General features: G+C 46.3%; 1 protein-coding gene across 2 annotated transcripts in view; it reads left to right on the forward strand.

The window, feature by feature from the left end:
- The window catches only part of TBC1D1 (TBC1 domain family member 1), a 226,762-nt gene that overhangs the window by 179,737 nt on the left and 33,283 nt on the right, over nucleotides 1-13,742 (forward strand). For both annotated transcript variants that reach the window (XM_080796164.1, XM_080796165.1), the window contains 3 exons: nucleotides 1,138-1,323; nucleotides 5,977-6,138; nucleotides 12,003-12,161. In XM_080796164.1, coding sequence (XP_080652290.1) covers nucleotides 1,138-1,323; nucleotides 5,977-6,138; nucleotides 12,003-12,161 — 507 coding nt within the window. The remainder of the gene's footprint in view (nucleotides 1-1,137; nucleotides 1,324-5,976; nucleotides 6,139-12,002; nucleotides 12,162-13,742) is intronic.

The raw sequence follows: 13,742 nt of genomic DNA on the forward strand, positions 1-13,742 counted from the left end.
CTTTATCTTCTTGACTTATTTCACTCTGCATAGTCCCCTCCATTTCCATCCATGTCAATGCAAATGGTGGGCATTCATCCTTCCTGATGGCTGAGTCATGCTCCACATAAAAACTCCTGCTGTTTGTAGCTAGTTTCAGAGTAAGCAGGTGGGATGATCTTTCTGCTTGTCTGTAAGGTACTTGTGAGTTAGAACAGCCCTGTGTCCCAGCCACATGGGGTCTGCACTTGAGAAAGTTACAAATTTGTGAAATGTAAAGAGATTTCAGCCAATAAATAGAAATTTGAAACTTGATGACATATAGGAAACATTTGAATTACAGGGATATTGAGCCGAAAGCATGAACTTCCAAGTCAGGCAGGCATATTTTGCGATCCCAACACACGTGCTTATTCACTGTCTGACCCTGGCCGGCTTCTTTTGCTTCTCTAAGCCTCAGTTTTCTCTTCAGGCGAATCCCTGCCTTTTGGAGTTGTCCTCAGGATTCAATGAGTCTGTCCATATAAAACACCTGGCATGGTGCCCAGCACTTGGTACAGGACCCATTAGTGGTCACTGTTATTATTGGCTATTATTGGCTATTAAATACGTGTTAATCTTCTTCCAGAATACCTAGCCTTAGAACATGGTGCTTAAGAAAGCACATGGAAGCCAGCCAGCTTGGGTCCCCGATCCTGGTTCTGCACTTTGAGCTGTGTGACATTTGGCAAGTGTCAAATGTGCTTCGGTTTGCTTTTCTTTAAAACTGAATAGTAATGGTAGCTACATCTTAGGGTAGTTGAGTGTTAAATAAGCTAGTATCCATAAAGCCTTCAGAACAATCTGGTACAGAGTGAGCACTCTGTGAATGTTTGCCATCACCAATAATACATTAATTCAGAAGAAAATAGGAATTTTACACCTTTAAAAGTAGGTATCTTTGAACATTACCTCAGGTCCTCGAACTTTAACTTGCTGTTTGCTGTCTAATTTGATGGTTGTGGCTCAGACCTAACTTGTTTCAGTGCATATTAAAACCTGAATTTTAAATCTGGTGATATCACTTCATAATAACAGAAATTTTCTGATTTGATGCTGTGTTTAAATTTATTTGTAAAAAAAATGACCCCTTTCTGAAATGTCCTTTTCCATCCCCAGAATATTCCGAACTGGGAGAGCTTCCACCACGATCTCCTTTAGAACCAGTTTGCGAGGATGGACCCTTCTGCCCCGTCCCAGAGGAAAAGAAAAGGACCTCTCGAGAGCTTCGGGAGTTATGGCAAAAGGCTATTTTACAGCAGATACTGCTTCTCAGAATGGAGAAGGAAAATCAGAAGCTGCAAGGTTGGTTTGCCATTTTTTGGAATGATCAGGCCTGATCGTTTATCTTGCCTCTGAAGTGAATCACATCTGACATAAGTATGCTGTCTTTAAAAAAAAAACAAAGGAGCACCTGGGTGGCTCAGTGGGTTGAGCCTCTGCCTTCGGCTTAGTTTATGATCTCAGGGTCCTGGGATCGAGCCCCGAGTCGGGCTCTCTGCTCAGCGGGGAGCTTGCTTCCCCCCTTTCTCTCTCTGCCTGCTTGTGATCTCTTTCTCTCTCTCTGTCAAATAAATAAATAAAACCTTAAAAAAAAATAGTAAAGCACGGGGACAGGACCCATGGGCAGAAAGGGCTGCACTGGGGTCACGAGGAGTGACCCATTTTATACTTTCAAGTTGGGAAGGGGTTCGGGATAGTGTAAGTCTCTAAGGAATTTTGGAAGCTCGGTTTCCAGGACCTTGAGGGGGCTAGCTCTTGTTGAGAAAAGGTCATTTATTACCATGTAATATAGAAACAAGGGGCACCTGGGTGGCTCAGTCAGTTGAGCATCTGACTTGGTTTTGGCTCAGATCTTGGGGTTGTGGGATCGAGCCTGAGTCTGGCTCCACACGCGGCGTGGAGTTGGCTTGGAACTCTCTCTCTTTCTCTTTCCGCCCCCCTTCCCCATGCTCACCCGCGTGTGTGCACTCTCCCTCTCTCTCTCACACATAGATAAATTCTTAAATACATAAATCTTTAAATCAATACAGAAGCAAGATTTGACCAGAACCAACCAGGAGTGTACTGTGTATTAGAGACAGTCATTCTGTTGTGTTGGTTTTTGAAGCTGTTTTTTTATTTTTTTAAGGATTTATTTATGTTTTTAAAGATTTTATTTTATTTTATTTGAGAGAGAGAGAGCATGAGCTGGGGGTGGGGGGTGTAGCTGAGGGAGAGGGGGAAACAGGCTCCCCACTGAGCAGGGAGCCCCATGCGGGGCTCCATCCCAGGACCCTGGGATCATGACCTGAGCCGAAGGCAGACGCTTAACTGACTGAGCCACCCAGGCACCCGACTTATTTATTTCTTTTAGAGAGAGGGCACGCATGCACGAGTAGGAGGGGCAGGGAGAAGGAGAGAGAATCTCAAGGAAGCTCTGCACTGAGCACGGAGGGGCTCAGTCTCACCACCCTGAGATCGCAAACTGTGCGGAAGCCCGAGTCACCCTTTTAACCGGCTGCACCACCCAGGTGCCACTCCTAGTTGCTTTTTAAAGGAAAGTTAAATGGTAGCTGAGAGTGGTTGAAATTGATCAGATGTTAAAGCTGAATTGCTTGCTGTTTGGGAAAGAGATGAGAAGAACAGGTGTGCTGGGGTTCTTCTGTGGCTAAGCCTATTTCCTGGCTTTTGAATATGTGGATTAAGTATTTGTTACTATTCCAGAACCATTGCATCTGAGGAAGAACCAGATCACATGATCTGAAGCCACTTCACTCCATTGTAGGCAGTCGGAAGCTGAATTCTGATTTCCCCTGAGTTAAACGGCTAACTTTTCGTGGTGCTGGGACTAAAAGGCATTGCCTGCCTCACAGGCCAGCAGTCTCAGCCGTACTCTTCTGCAACATCATTCTCCCCCTGTTCTACATGAAGACACGGGCAGCCTCATGCAGGACAGGGTGTGGTTCAATACAGCCATGGTCTGGGGATAGCACACGATTGCTTGTGGAACTGACTTCATGAATTCAGAATTTCATGCTTCATATTAAAGTTCGTATTAAAGATACTGTATCTGCATAATGGTATGATAACACATTGAATTTTGAATTTAAATGAATTGTAACTGAAGGTATTTTTTAAAGTTTTTTTTTTTTCCTGGTTGAGCAAGTGCAATATGTTGGCTATTAAAAAAAAATAAAGATTGAATCGGATTTTTCCAAAATCTCTACAGGTTTGGAGGTCATTTAATCACTGATGCTTCCAGCCTCTTAGCCTTTCCTTACTAAGTTTTTAAGAGATGGTGGCAGTTGAAAGAACATTTTATCTGTGAAGGCAATGTTAATGGTGCAGGATTGGGGGTGGGCAGCTACAGTCCACCCTGTGCAATGGGCGTAAATCAGACCTGAAGATTATTAGTCCGAAGTCCAAGTTCACTCCTACATCCATGGCAAATGGTGATATATGTTTTGAGGACTCTTTTTTGCAAAGTTCCATTTGATCTCATGTAGTCCTGGTTGCTCTAGCCCCAGAAATGCAAAATCATGGGTTTGTAGACCTTTATTTAATATTTTAAACAGTTTGGTCTTGTATCTAAAGGCCTTGGCTGGGAGCCTTGACGTTTGTCACAAGCATGCACCAACTGGCTTGCTTGATAAGACATTTTGGAGGCTTCGGATCTTCGGCAGCAGCGCTGGGATACTCAAACAGCAGGACGGTGCTCGGGCCAACAGTGAAATACATGGATTAAGCCTTTTCAACCGAATCTTCCAGCTGGATAGTATGGCTCTGTTGACCTCAGAGCGGGTTCCGCATGTTGCTTGCTGGGCTCTTCCATGCAGCCCGACAGGCTCACAGCCGGAGAAATGTCCATTGGCACCGAGAGTCCAGTGCTACCTGCAGTCACTGTCCCCAACAAAGCTGGTCCTGAACCCGATTTGTCCCAAGGGTTGTTAGTGGGACCTTAAAAAAAAAAAAAGTATTATTCAAAGTAAGGAAAAGATTAAAGTAGTAGATGAAAACTCGCAGGTGAGGCAGCCCTGGGCCCAGAATCACTTGATGACCCACCAGCTGGTGAATAACTTTGGGCAAGCCCTGTGCTTGCTTCGAACTTCAGTGTCTGTGTCCGTGAAATGAGAGGCTGGACGAGGGAGCTCTGCATCCCTTTTCAGCACATCTTTTGATGCATTTGTACTTGAAGGCGGTTATTGGGTCAGTTAAGTACATAATCTGCGCATCCGAGGAATAAGGTCTTACTGTTAGGAGAGTATTAACCAGATTAATGGAGCCAGCCTTTGCTCAATTTCTAATGTGGAAAAAGAAAATATTTTATTTCGTGTTATAGCACTAAATTTGCAAAGCAATGTTTTATGCTTTTCCTTGTTTGCCTTTATATTTCTGATAATTTGTGAGCACTTCCTGATTGGTAGACATTTTGTGGATGTTTAGTCTGTCTCATCTCCTTTAATCCTCATCAGAGCAACTCAGTACTGTAGCATAATTCCCATCTTAAAAATAATAGGCATTGGGGTTCAGAAGTGTAGTGGGTAAGCCGGGGGTCTTCAGGTAGGTCCTGTCTCCAGCACCTGCTACTTCTGTGGCCCTGGGCAGACTCGGAGCCTGCTCAGCCTCTTCTCCTGAATAACGTGGGGCTGGGGTGGGGAGAGTACACGTACTTTCAGGGGGATGGGGGCCGGGCAGACGCACGAGATGTTTGCATTGACTTGTCAGTGTCTCTAGGACTAAGAATGACTTTATGCCAGGAAACTGAACAGCTTAGACAGAATGCATAAACTTCATGAAAGGTGCAATTTGCCAAAACTGAAATGAGAAGAAAAAGATCTGAACGGCCCTGTATCTGTTAAAGAGATCACATTTGTGTTGAAAATCTTTCACTCAGAAAACTCTAGGCCCAGAAACCTCCACTGGATTCTGTCAAACATTTAAGGTCTCTGATAGATACATTCCTCGTCCCAGAAAAACTGTACAATAACAGCAAGCTCTGAGGGGGGCCATGGACAAGGGCAAGGGCAGGGCCTCAGTCCCCTCCCCCTCCTGCTGAGGTCGGTGGAGGCGCTACTCAGCCTCTGTGCCTCGATTTTCTCACCCAGAATCCTGCCTCAGAGTCGTTAGGATAAAATGTTGCTAAATACAGAGTACTGAGGACTTAGTCTTTGCTTATTAAATTGTAAAAGGCAGTAGTTGATCAGTTCTGCAGAGGCCTAGGTATTGGCTTATACTTAGCTATGCCTCCTACCTGTTGTCCTAATAAACTCGTAATTAGGATCCGAGACGTGAGGCAGAGTGAATTTGGGGGCTGACGTTATCCCTGTGTCGAAATAGGATAGAGTGGTTTTGGATGGCAGTGAAGTTGTCCGATCTAATCCTGAGAATTGTCAAGTTAAACTTTTCCTTTATTGATTCCCCGCTCCCCATTTTGGTAATTTAGGTACAACCCTTAATGCGGTTTAGGCTGAATAAGGTTGGTGGGAAATAATAAGTACCTTCGTGTATTTGGGGTGATGTCCTATGAAAAGGACAGATTTCTTCTGTTGAGCTGCAGGAAGCAGAAACGTGACTAAGTAGAAACTACCTAAAGAGGTTTGACTTTAAACAAGGAGGAACTTTCCTTGGGGTGGGGGGTGTCTCTCCTGGCTCAGATGAACAAATTTTGTTGGTCTCTAACCATGCCAGACACAAGGGATTTTCACACACAGCTCCTGTCCTTGAGGTATTTGTGGTTTAATAGGGCAGCTGTGGAGATTGCTAGAACTGGACAGGTAGGGAGCATATTTCGGGAGTAGAGCCAATGAAGGGGCAAGAGAGATCAAGGGTACCTCCTACGTGCATTTAGTGTTTCCCAAGGTAAGGGAAATGGGAAGTAAGCTAGCTTACTGTAACCGCTCAGCATCTCCGTGGTGACCTGTGAGTAGGCAGCCGTGGCGTTCTCTCTAACGTGTGTTCTTAAATGATCTCTTCTAGCCTCTGAAAATGACCTGCTGAACAAGCGCCTAAAGCTGGATTATGAAGAAATCACTCCTTGTCTTAAAGAAGTAACCACAGTGTGGGAAAAGATGCTTAGCACTCCAGGAAGATCAAAAATTAAGTTTGACATGGAGAAAATGCATTTGGCTGTTGGGCAAGGTAAGCGTTGTGGGAAATCTGTCCAGCCATCCTTACCTCGCCCTGATGACTGGGGAGAAGTATGGAATAAAAAAAAAATGTTCAAGTCCAATTTTGGTGGCCATTTCTCTCCTAGTTACCATATCTTTCCCTAATCTGTTTCCAGATATCTTAACTGATGTAAGTTATATCACCTTTAGGATTCTTCTTAATGAATTAAAATGCCCAGAAGCCCAGATAACAGGAAGAAGATAGGAAAACAGGGCTTGGTTGCCTACAACCTGGGTAATGATGACATACTCTGAGTTAAATGGTAAAGTGAAAACCAGTTGCACAGGCTTCTCTCTGAACACTCTCAGGAGAGAGAACACAGCGTTTTCTGCAGACTTCAGACAGGTAGTCCCAGGTTTAGATCCCAGCCCTACTGATCTGCCGTGTGATCTTAGGCAAATGGTTTAACTTCCCTGAGACCCACTTTCCCCAGGTGTGAATGTGGGTGTTGACAGTGATTGCTTTGAGCAGTAGATAAGCTGATCCCTGGAAGCCCACTGCGCATGCCTGCTGTCCTGGGAGGCCCAGGTGGGTGGGCAGTATTTGCTGTTACTCAGTGCGGTCTGCTGACTGTGCACCAGTCCACACGTGACGTCTAAACGTAGAACTTGAGACGAAGCATTTAGAAACTTTTCCAGCAATTTGATAAGGGTAATCCTTAAAAGAAAAAAAAAGTGGACTTCTGTTGTGTCAGTCTTTCTTTTTCCCGTTTCATTTTTCTATAAATTCACTTATAGTGTAATCTATAAAAGTATCAGTGGTGGATTGGAACACTTCAAAAGAAAACAAAAACCGGTCCCTCATCACAGCGAGTTTGAGTATCTCGGTTTTACATCTTAACCTTGAAGATTAGTTAGTGTTCAACTATTTCTTTTAGGTAAATATATATTAGTATCCGCTGGGAAAATCAGAGACTTTTGGAGTCTAATCTAGTGATCACTGAGTTCTGGTCAATGCAGTCATGAATAACCCAATAATTCAGACCAACCTTTGCAAATATGTATGAAGCTTACAGTTTTCTTCTGACTTTGTTAGCAGCTCAGTGGAAGAAGTTACACAAGTGTAATTCATCTCTGAGACAGTGAGTGGGACAAAGCAGTTTTCTGTAGCCTCCTGCAGGCATTATTAGACCTTTATCTGAATTTCACAGCACCTGTTTTAGTAATAAAAGGTTATTGCTAGTTATGACTTTCCCCTTCCTATGGATAAGGAAGCATTGCTCAGTTGTAATGGGCCTAGGGCCACAGAGCTGCACACACAACCGTCTGCTGGAGTTCTCACCACCACACACGGTACTACCTGTGGTTGAACTTGCCTCGACAGTTCTCTTCTCAGAGATCAGAAATGTGGCAGGTAGTGAATAGTCAGGCTCCAAGCTGGCCAGTGGCTCCCGGTGTTCAGCAGATGTCCTCGCCTTTTTGGGCACAGGCCTCCTGGCTGCTAGAATGAGAGGCATAGACCATACTGAGGGTCTCACAACTCTCTTCCAGTTCTCACATTCTTTGTGCCCTTAGTGGTTGCTGGAGGCTTAGCACTGCACCAAATGGCCCCAGATTGCTGTCTGGAAAAAGGAGAAAGCGGGGAAGGGAATGAGTCTAATGAGTCTATTCTTTCCCTTTCCACTGTTGATGGCACGATGGTCTCTAGGTGGCTTTGCTTCCACTAAAGGTATCGCATGGGTCTGTAACAGCCATTCCAAATGTTGGAGCTTCTCAGAAGCCCAGCAGCTGGATATGGTGGTTTTCATTATGCATTTTACAAGGGGGACCTGACGGAAGCACTCGGGGCATCTGGTGCCTGTGTAGTGAGGTTTGGGATAGGTGATTGTGTAGTTTGTATGCAGAGGTGAGCCAAACCTGGAATTCCCTCTGGATCCGCGGACATGGCCATATCGCCTTCTGCAGCAGGAACTCTGTATTTCTAAGTGCACGAAGGACTCTGTCAGTTTTTCAGCTGGTTTCAGTACGTAAGACGTAATGACTCTGAACAAATGCCCACAGTCCATCCTGTAGCTCAGACTAAAAAAGGAGATTAAATCAGAACCACCCCTTTCGCCTTTTAGGTAGAGGCCAGGTTAGGGCGGAACCTTTAGAAGACAGTCCTGTGTGGGTGATGAGGCCCTTCCTCCTAATGACCTAAGGATCCTGAAGACACGGGGAAAGGGAGTTCTGAGCTTTCCTGGTTAGAACTGGATCAAAGCAGCAGGATTAAGGTGTCACCTCGGGAGAAGGAAGAATAATTCTGTGGAGTTTTAAATAACTCAAAGCTTAGTTTGGGTTTAAATGATTTCACCAAAGATAGCAAAGTAGAACTTTACGAACCAGAACATACTTGTTAGGAAGGAGATTGCGAAAAGGCCACCTGAGCAATTGGCAATAAGGGCCAGAGGCAAACACTCCTTACCTTTGATCCAGCAACACCACATCTAGAAACCTAGTCTAGAAATTAATCAGTCAGAAATGCACTGCAGTAGGAAGAATGTTTATTGTGGCATTAGAGAGTCAGAAACCAAAACAGAACTCCAAAACCCCAACCATGTGCCCATCCTATGCCATAGTTCTTGAAAATGATGCAGTCAGTTTATAATTACTGATGCAGAAGGTGTCTGAGATAAGCAGTGCATGGTCTCACATACAGCTGTATATTTCTGTGTCCACGTACGTATGTAGAAAGCCACGCATGGCACATTTACAGATATCCAAGTAATAGGCGGGATGACCATAAATTAATACCTTCCTCCCTTTGCTTTCAAGAGCTTCCTGCTTTGGGTGGTGAATTATATGTTCACTCTAGCTCTGAGTGGTTTTTCACTTTCTTTATATCTTTTGCATTTTTAGAAGGGCTTTTTAAAAAAAAGTGGTGAGCACAAATTACTTTTAAAGTCAGTAAAAATAAAAAGGTATTTGCATTTAGGGGGAGAGTGGCGTCCTGTCCATGCAGAACCCTGCCTACAGCCCCGGGGTAAGACTGGGTTACGAGTGGAGGTAAACTGAGCCTGGGGAAGGGGGTTCCAGGTCCTTCTCAGCAAAGGCACTGGCTCCAATTCACATGACTCTTTGTTTTTATTTTTTTTATTTTTTAAGATTTTATTTATTTATTTGACAGATCACAAGTAGGCAGAGAGGCAGGCAGAGAGAGAGAGAGAGAGAGAGGGAAGCAGGCTCCCTGCTGAGCAGAGAGCCCGATGCGGGGCTCAATCCCAGTACCCTGGGATCATGACCTGAGCCGAAGGCAGCGGCTTAACCCACTGAGCCACCCAGGCGCCCCATGACTCTTTGTTTTTAAATCAGAAAACCTAAGCTCTCTTCAGTACCAGAATATGTGGTATTGTCCTATGACACAAGCAGTATCTTTTCCTCCAAAAAATAAAGATCTGATAAGATAATGGAAATAATTTAGTAACAAGAGGAAATTGGTCATCTCATACCTTGGGAAAATTTCCCAGTCCGAAAAAAATACTTTGTGAAAAGCCCCACTATAAATCACTTAACACGTTGACTGTTTTTCAAGCCACATTTACTTCTAATATAGTTTGAAATGTTGAGGGCTTGCACATGCACGTGCATGTGTACTCGCACCCTAAGGTACTCCTCTGAGCAGAGACAGTAGGGAGAGAAGGAATGGAATAACATAAAAAGGCAGACGTCAAGGTGGATTAGTTTCCTGTTGCTGCCGTAACAAATGATTACAAAACCGGTGGCTAAAACAACAGAGTGTTTCCTCTCCCACTCCTGGAGGCTGGAGGTCTAGAGGGGAGGTGTCTGCAGGGCTGCACTTGGCCGCTCGTGGAGGCTGTCAGTGACCTGGGGCTGCATCACTACAGTCTCTGCCTCCTGGACACACTGCCTGTTCCTCTTGGCTGCTCCAGAATCAGGATGATGAACTCAGTTCAAGGCCTTCATTATAATCTCTAAAAAACTCTTCTTCCAAATCACATTCCCAGGTTCCGGGGCTTAGGATGTGGACATACGTTTTGGGGGGCCGCCGTTCAACCCACGGCATGGGGAGTGTGGCCCTGGGTTTCTCCCACAGGCTCACCTTTTTTATTCTTTTACATCTGGTGTGTGTAAGGGAAAAATCAAATTACTTACTATACCTCAAGTCTTATTTATTTGTTTAAGTAGGCCCCACGCCCAGTGTGGAGCCCAGTGCAGGGCTTGAACTCACAACCCTGACATCAAGACCTGAGCTGAGATCAAGATTCAGATGCCTCACCGAATGAACCACCCAGCTGCCCCACCTAGAGAATTTCTGATAGCTGAGTATTCTAAATAGTTCCTTATGGATTTGGTAATAATAAATGACCTTGACTGTTCTCTGGTTCAGAGCCACACACAGTGATTTTATTACTAACTGCCAGGCAGAACACAACATATATTTTTCTGGTAGCAGCTTGTCTGACTGTTGTGACAGGGAAGACATGAAGAGAGAAACAGCAGTCCCTTTCTCGGCTCTGCTCCGAACCAGCGGCTGGCTGATCTCCGGTGAGGGATCTGTGCTCGTTGGCCTCAGTTTCCTTGTCTTTACCATGAGGAGCATCACCCTGTTTCCCTCAGCAGGTCGTGGGGGTGACAGAGTGCTCAGAATGCTGGCAGCGCCCAGTGACCTCACGGTGAATGTCACCCGCTGCTGAGACTTCTCTCAGGCATGGCCAGTGGAAAGCCAGGGAAGTGGTCTTCCTGGGCAGGCACCATGAGCAGCAGGAAGTGTACAAAGCAGTCAGTTTTTCCTGAATGGAAGGAAAGCTCAGTCCCTAAATCAGAGCTTCCTTTTCTCTCAAGAGAGCTCCTGTGGGAGATGAGAAAGATTTGGTGTCTTACTCTGCAGGTTCCCTTCTCTCCCCATGTCTGCGTTTGGGCCTCGTAACAACAGCAGAATGGTGAACCAAAAAGTTTTGAATCAAAACCGTCACTTTGGCTACTGAAGTTTGCCTTAAATAACATCATTGGCTTTAAAGAACTTTTCATATGACACTTCAGATGCCACTTTGAATCACTTGGAATATTCAAATAAGTGTATTTAAAACACAGAGTAGCAGCTCTCGGAAAGCTTTTCTTGTTTTCAGGTCCCGGGTGAATGTTCCCCGAGGCACATTTATGTGGACAGTGTCCAGCCTCTCCTCCCTATCTCCACCCACCTGGCACACGGGGTCTAAGCAGTATTCCCCAGTTAGGCCTCTCCCTCCCCAGGTCAGAAACTTCCATAGCTCCCCAGAGCTGCCAAATAAGGTGCAGTTTGCTTACCCTTAATCTCGCCTCTTAATAAAACCCTCCCAGCCTGACGGCCTCCTGCTTCCTCCACACGTGTGTGCCATGCCCGAGGCTCGGAAACACTTCAAGTTTCTTCCTGCGACTCATCTTCTCTCTTCCCTCCCACACTCTGACATCTTGGCACAAGTGAAGGATTCCATGACCTCTTGCTCTCCTTCATCCGAACCCCTTTACTCAGCTCACGTCCCTTGTACAAGATATCGTGCACTGTAACTTCATGCCCCGACTTCTTTCCTTAGAATGTTACTAATTGGCACCAGATAGGGGCTCGTGCCATTCGCCAGTTCATGCCTTGCTGAGTCTAGCTCCGTCCGAACATAGTATGCATTTGAACACTAAAAAGAAAGTGAGGGGCCGGGGAAGTAGGGGAATGATGGGGGAAGAACGGAGGGAAGCAGGGGAGTAGTAGACAGGACAGACTTTTGGTTGCTTCCTTTCCATTTCAATGCTGTCAATCCATATGGACCAAGAGGCCGGGTCAATGGAATGAAATCTAACTCATTTTTATTTTTAGCTTATTCTCTGAGCATGAAATATATTTTCTGCCACCCCTCCTCCCCATAGGTGTGCCACGTCATCTCCGGGGGGAAATCTGGAAATTCCTAGCAGAGCAATACCGCCTTCAACACCAGTTTCCCAGTAAACAGCAGCCAAAGGACACGCCATACAAAGAACTCTTAAAACGGCTCACCTCCCAACAGCACGCGATTCTTATCGACCTCGGTAAGTCTGTATTCAGTGTGACATGGAAACGGAAGCTTCACTCGGCAAACGGGAAGAGGCTGTCTGAGTTATTTAGTGATCTGCCTTTCGGTTTAGCAATCAAAATTTACCACTGAGTCTTTGAATTGGAAAAGCCCTGGAGTAATCACAGATGCCTTCAAGTAGATAAAAATCCCTCTCTTGTCTGGGCAGCTTGTTAACTCCGCTCTGCTCGAAGGCTCTGGTCGTGACCGTGGTTCAGCTCAGTGATTCTGATACCAATAGGAGGTTATATAGTCCACTGAAGGAATGTGCCGGAAGACAAGTGTTAGAACCAACGCTTGGCCTAATTACAGGAGCCACTCCCTAGGCTTTACTAATCACAGATAGGACTTACAAGCACAATTGTAGAAAGCAGTTGGTGAGTGGGTTTTGGGCCATTTTATTTTGGGAACAGGGTGGCAACCTTGTCTCCTAAACAGTGGTAACAACCCTGAGGCAGAGCCAGTGTATCGGCTGGACCTGCAGGTGCCCCAGTGAAGGATTCGCGGGGTCAGCATATCGATCACTAGGGTGAATGGAGCAGCCCTGGACCTGGCCGTGGCCGTGAGCCACGGTGGAGATGTGGCTGCTCCCAGGAACCCTGCCGGCCCCATGCGGCAGGAGCTCGGGCCTACGGCTTTCAGAGCACGTGGTCCTGCTTCCAGAATGGCCATCCCGGCTCCTGCCACCAAGGGCTCCCAGGAGTTACTATGCTCGGAGGCCCGAAGCCTCCTGGCTCTCCAAGCTCCCTACAGTATAGCGGCCAGGAGGGAAGGAGGCTATTGCCCGGGAGATGGAGGTGTGGGCTAGACGAGACCGTGTGGAGTCCTACCTTTCTAGCCACATAGCAAATCAAAGGGAAAACTGCACACAAGTTCTTTAGGTCCAAACTCAGATGTCCTTTCCGAGAAACTGCCCCTGACCCTCTAGCCTCTTCTCCCACCTTCAGACTGGATTCGGTCTTTCTGCTGAGCCTTTCTGTCCCACCCCGTGCTGTCCCACCATGATACTGCCCACATTCCTTATTGTTACGATGACCATTATTAGTTAAGGCAGATGCGTGACTTTACCTGGGGCCAAACGTTGTGTAGAGTTACTTAAACTCCCTTCTTTAGTCTTACCAACGCAATCAGTATTGTTCTGTCCCTCTTGAGAGTTGAGAAAATGGAACAGCACTGAGGTTGAGTAACGTACTGGGAATCCCACAGCCTGTGCACTGAGCATGGTGACCGCGGAGCCCATGCTCTTCCCCGCAGCCCCCCAGCCACCGTCCTCAGTGACCCGGCAGCGCCTTCTCATTGCCCTTCCCTGCCGAGGGAAGCGGCCCCCTGTGAGCTGGAGTAGGCCGATCTCCCAGTGTGCCCCCAGCCCTGAGGGCAGAGCCTGTCACATTGTGGATGCTGGAGGAAGCAGAGCTGTTGACCAGAGGCAGCCCTGCTAGCACCCCCATCTCACACGACCCCCATAACAGCCTTGGGAGTTGGCCCTGAATCCTCTTAAGGAAGAGCACACCAGGGCACTGGGGGACTGCAGTTGGGCAGGGACACACGGTTAAAGGGC

This window comes from Martes martes (genome assembly GCF_963455335.1).
Source record: "Martes martes genome assembly, chromosome: 2".
Classification (NCBI taxonomy): domain Eukaryota; kingdom Metazoa; phylum Chordata; class Mammalia; order Carnivora; family Mustelidae; genus Martes; species Martes martes.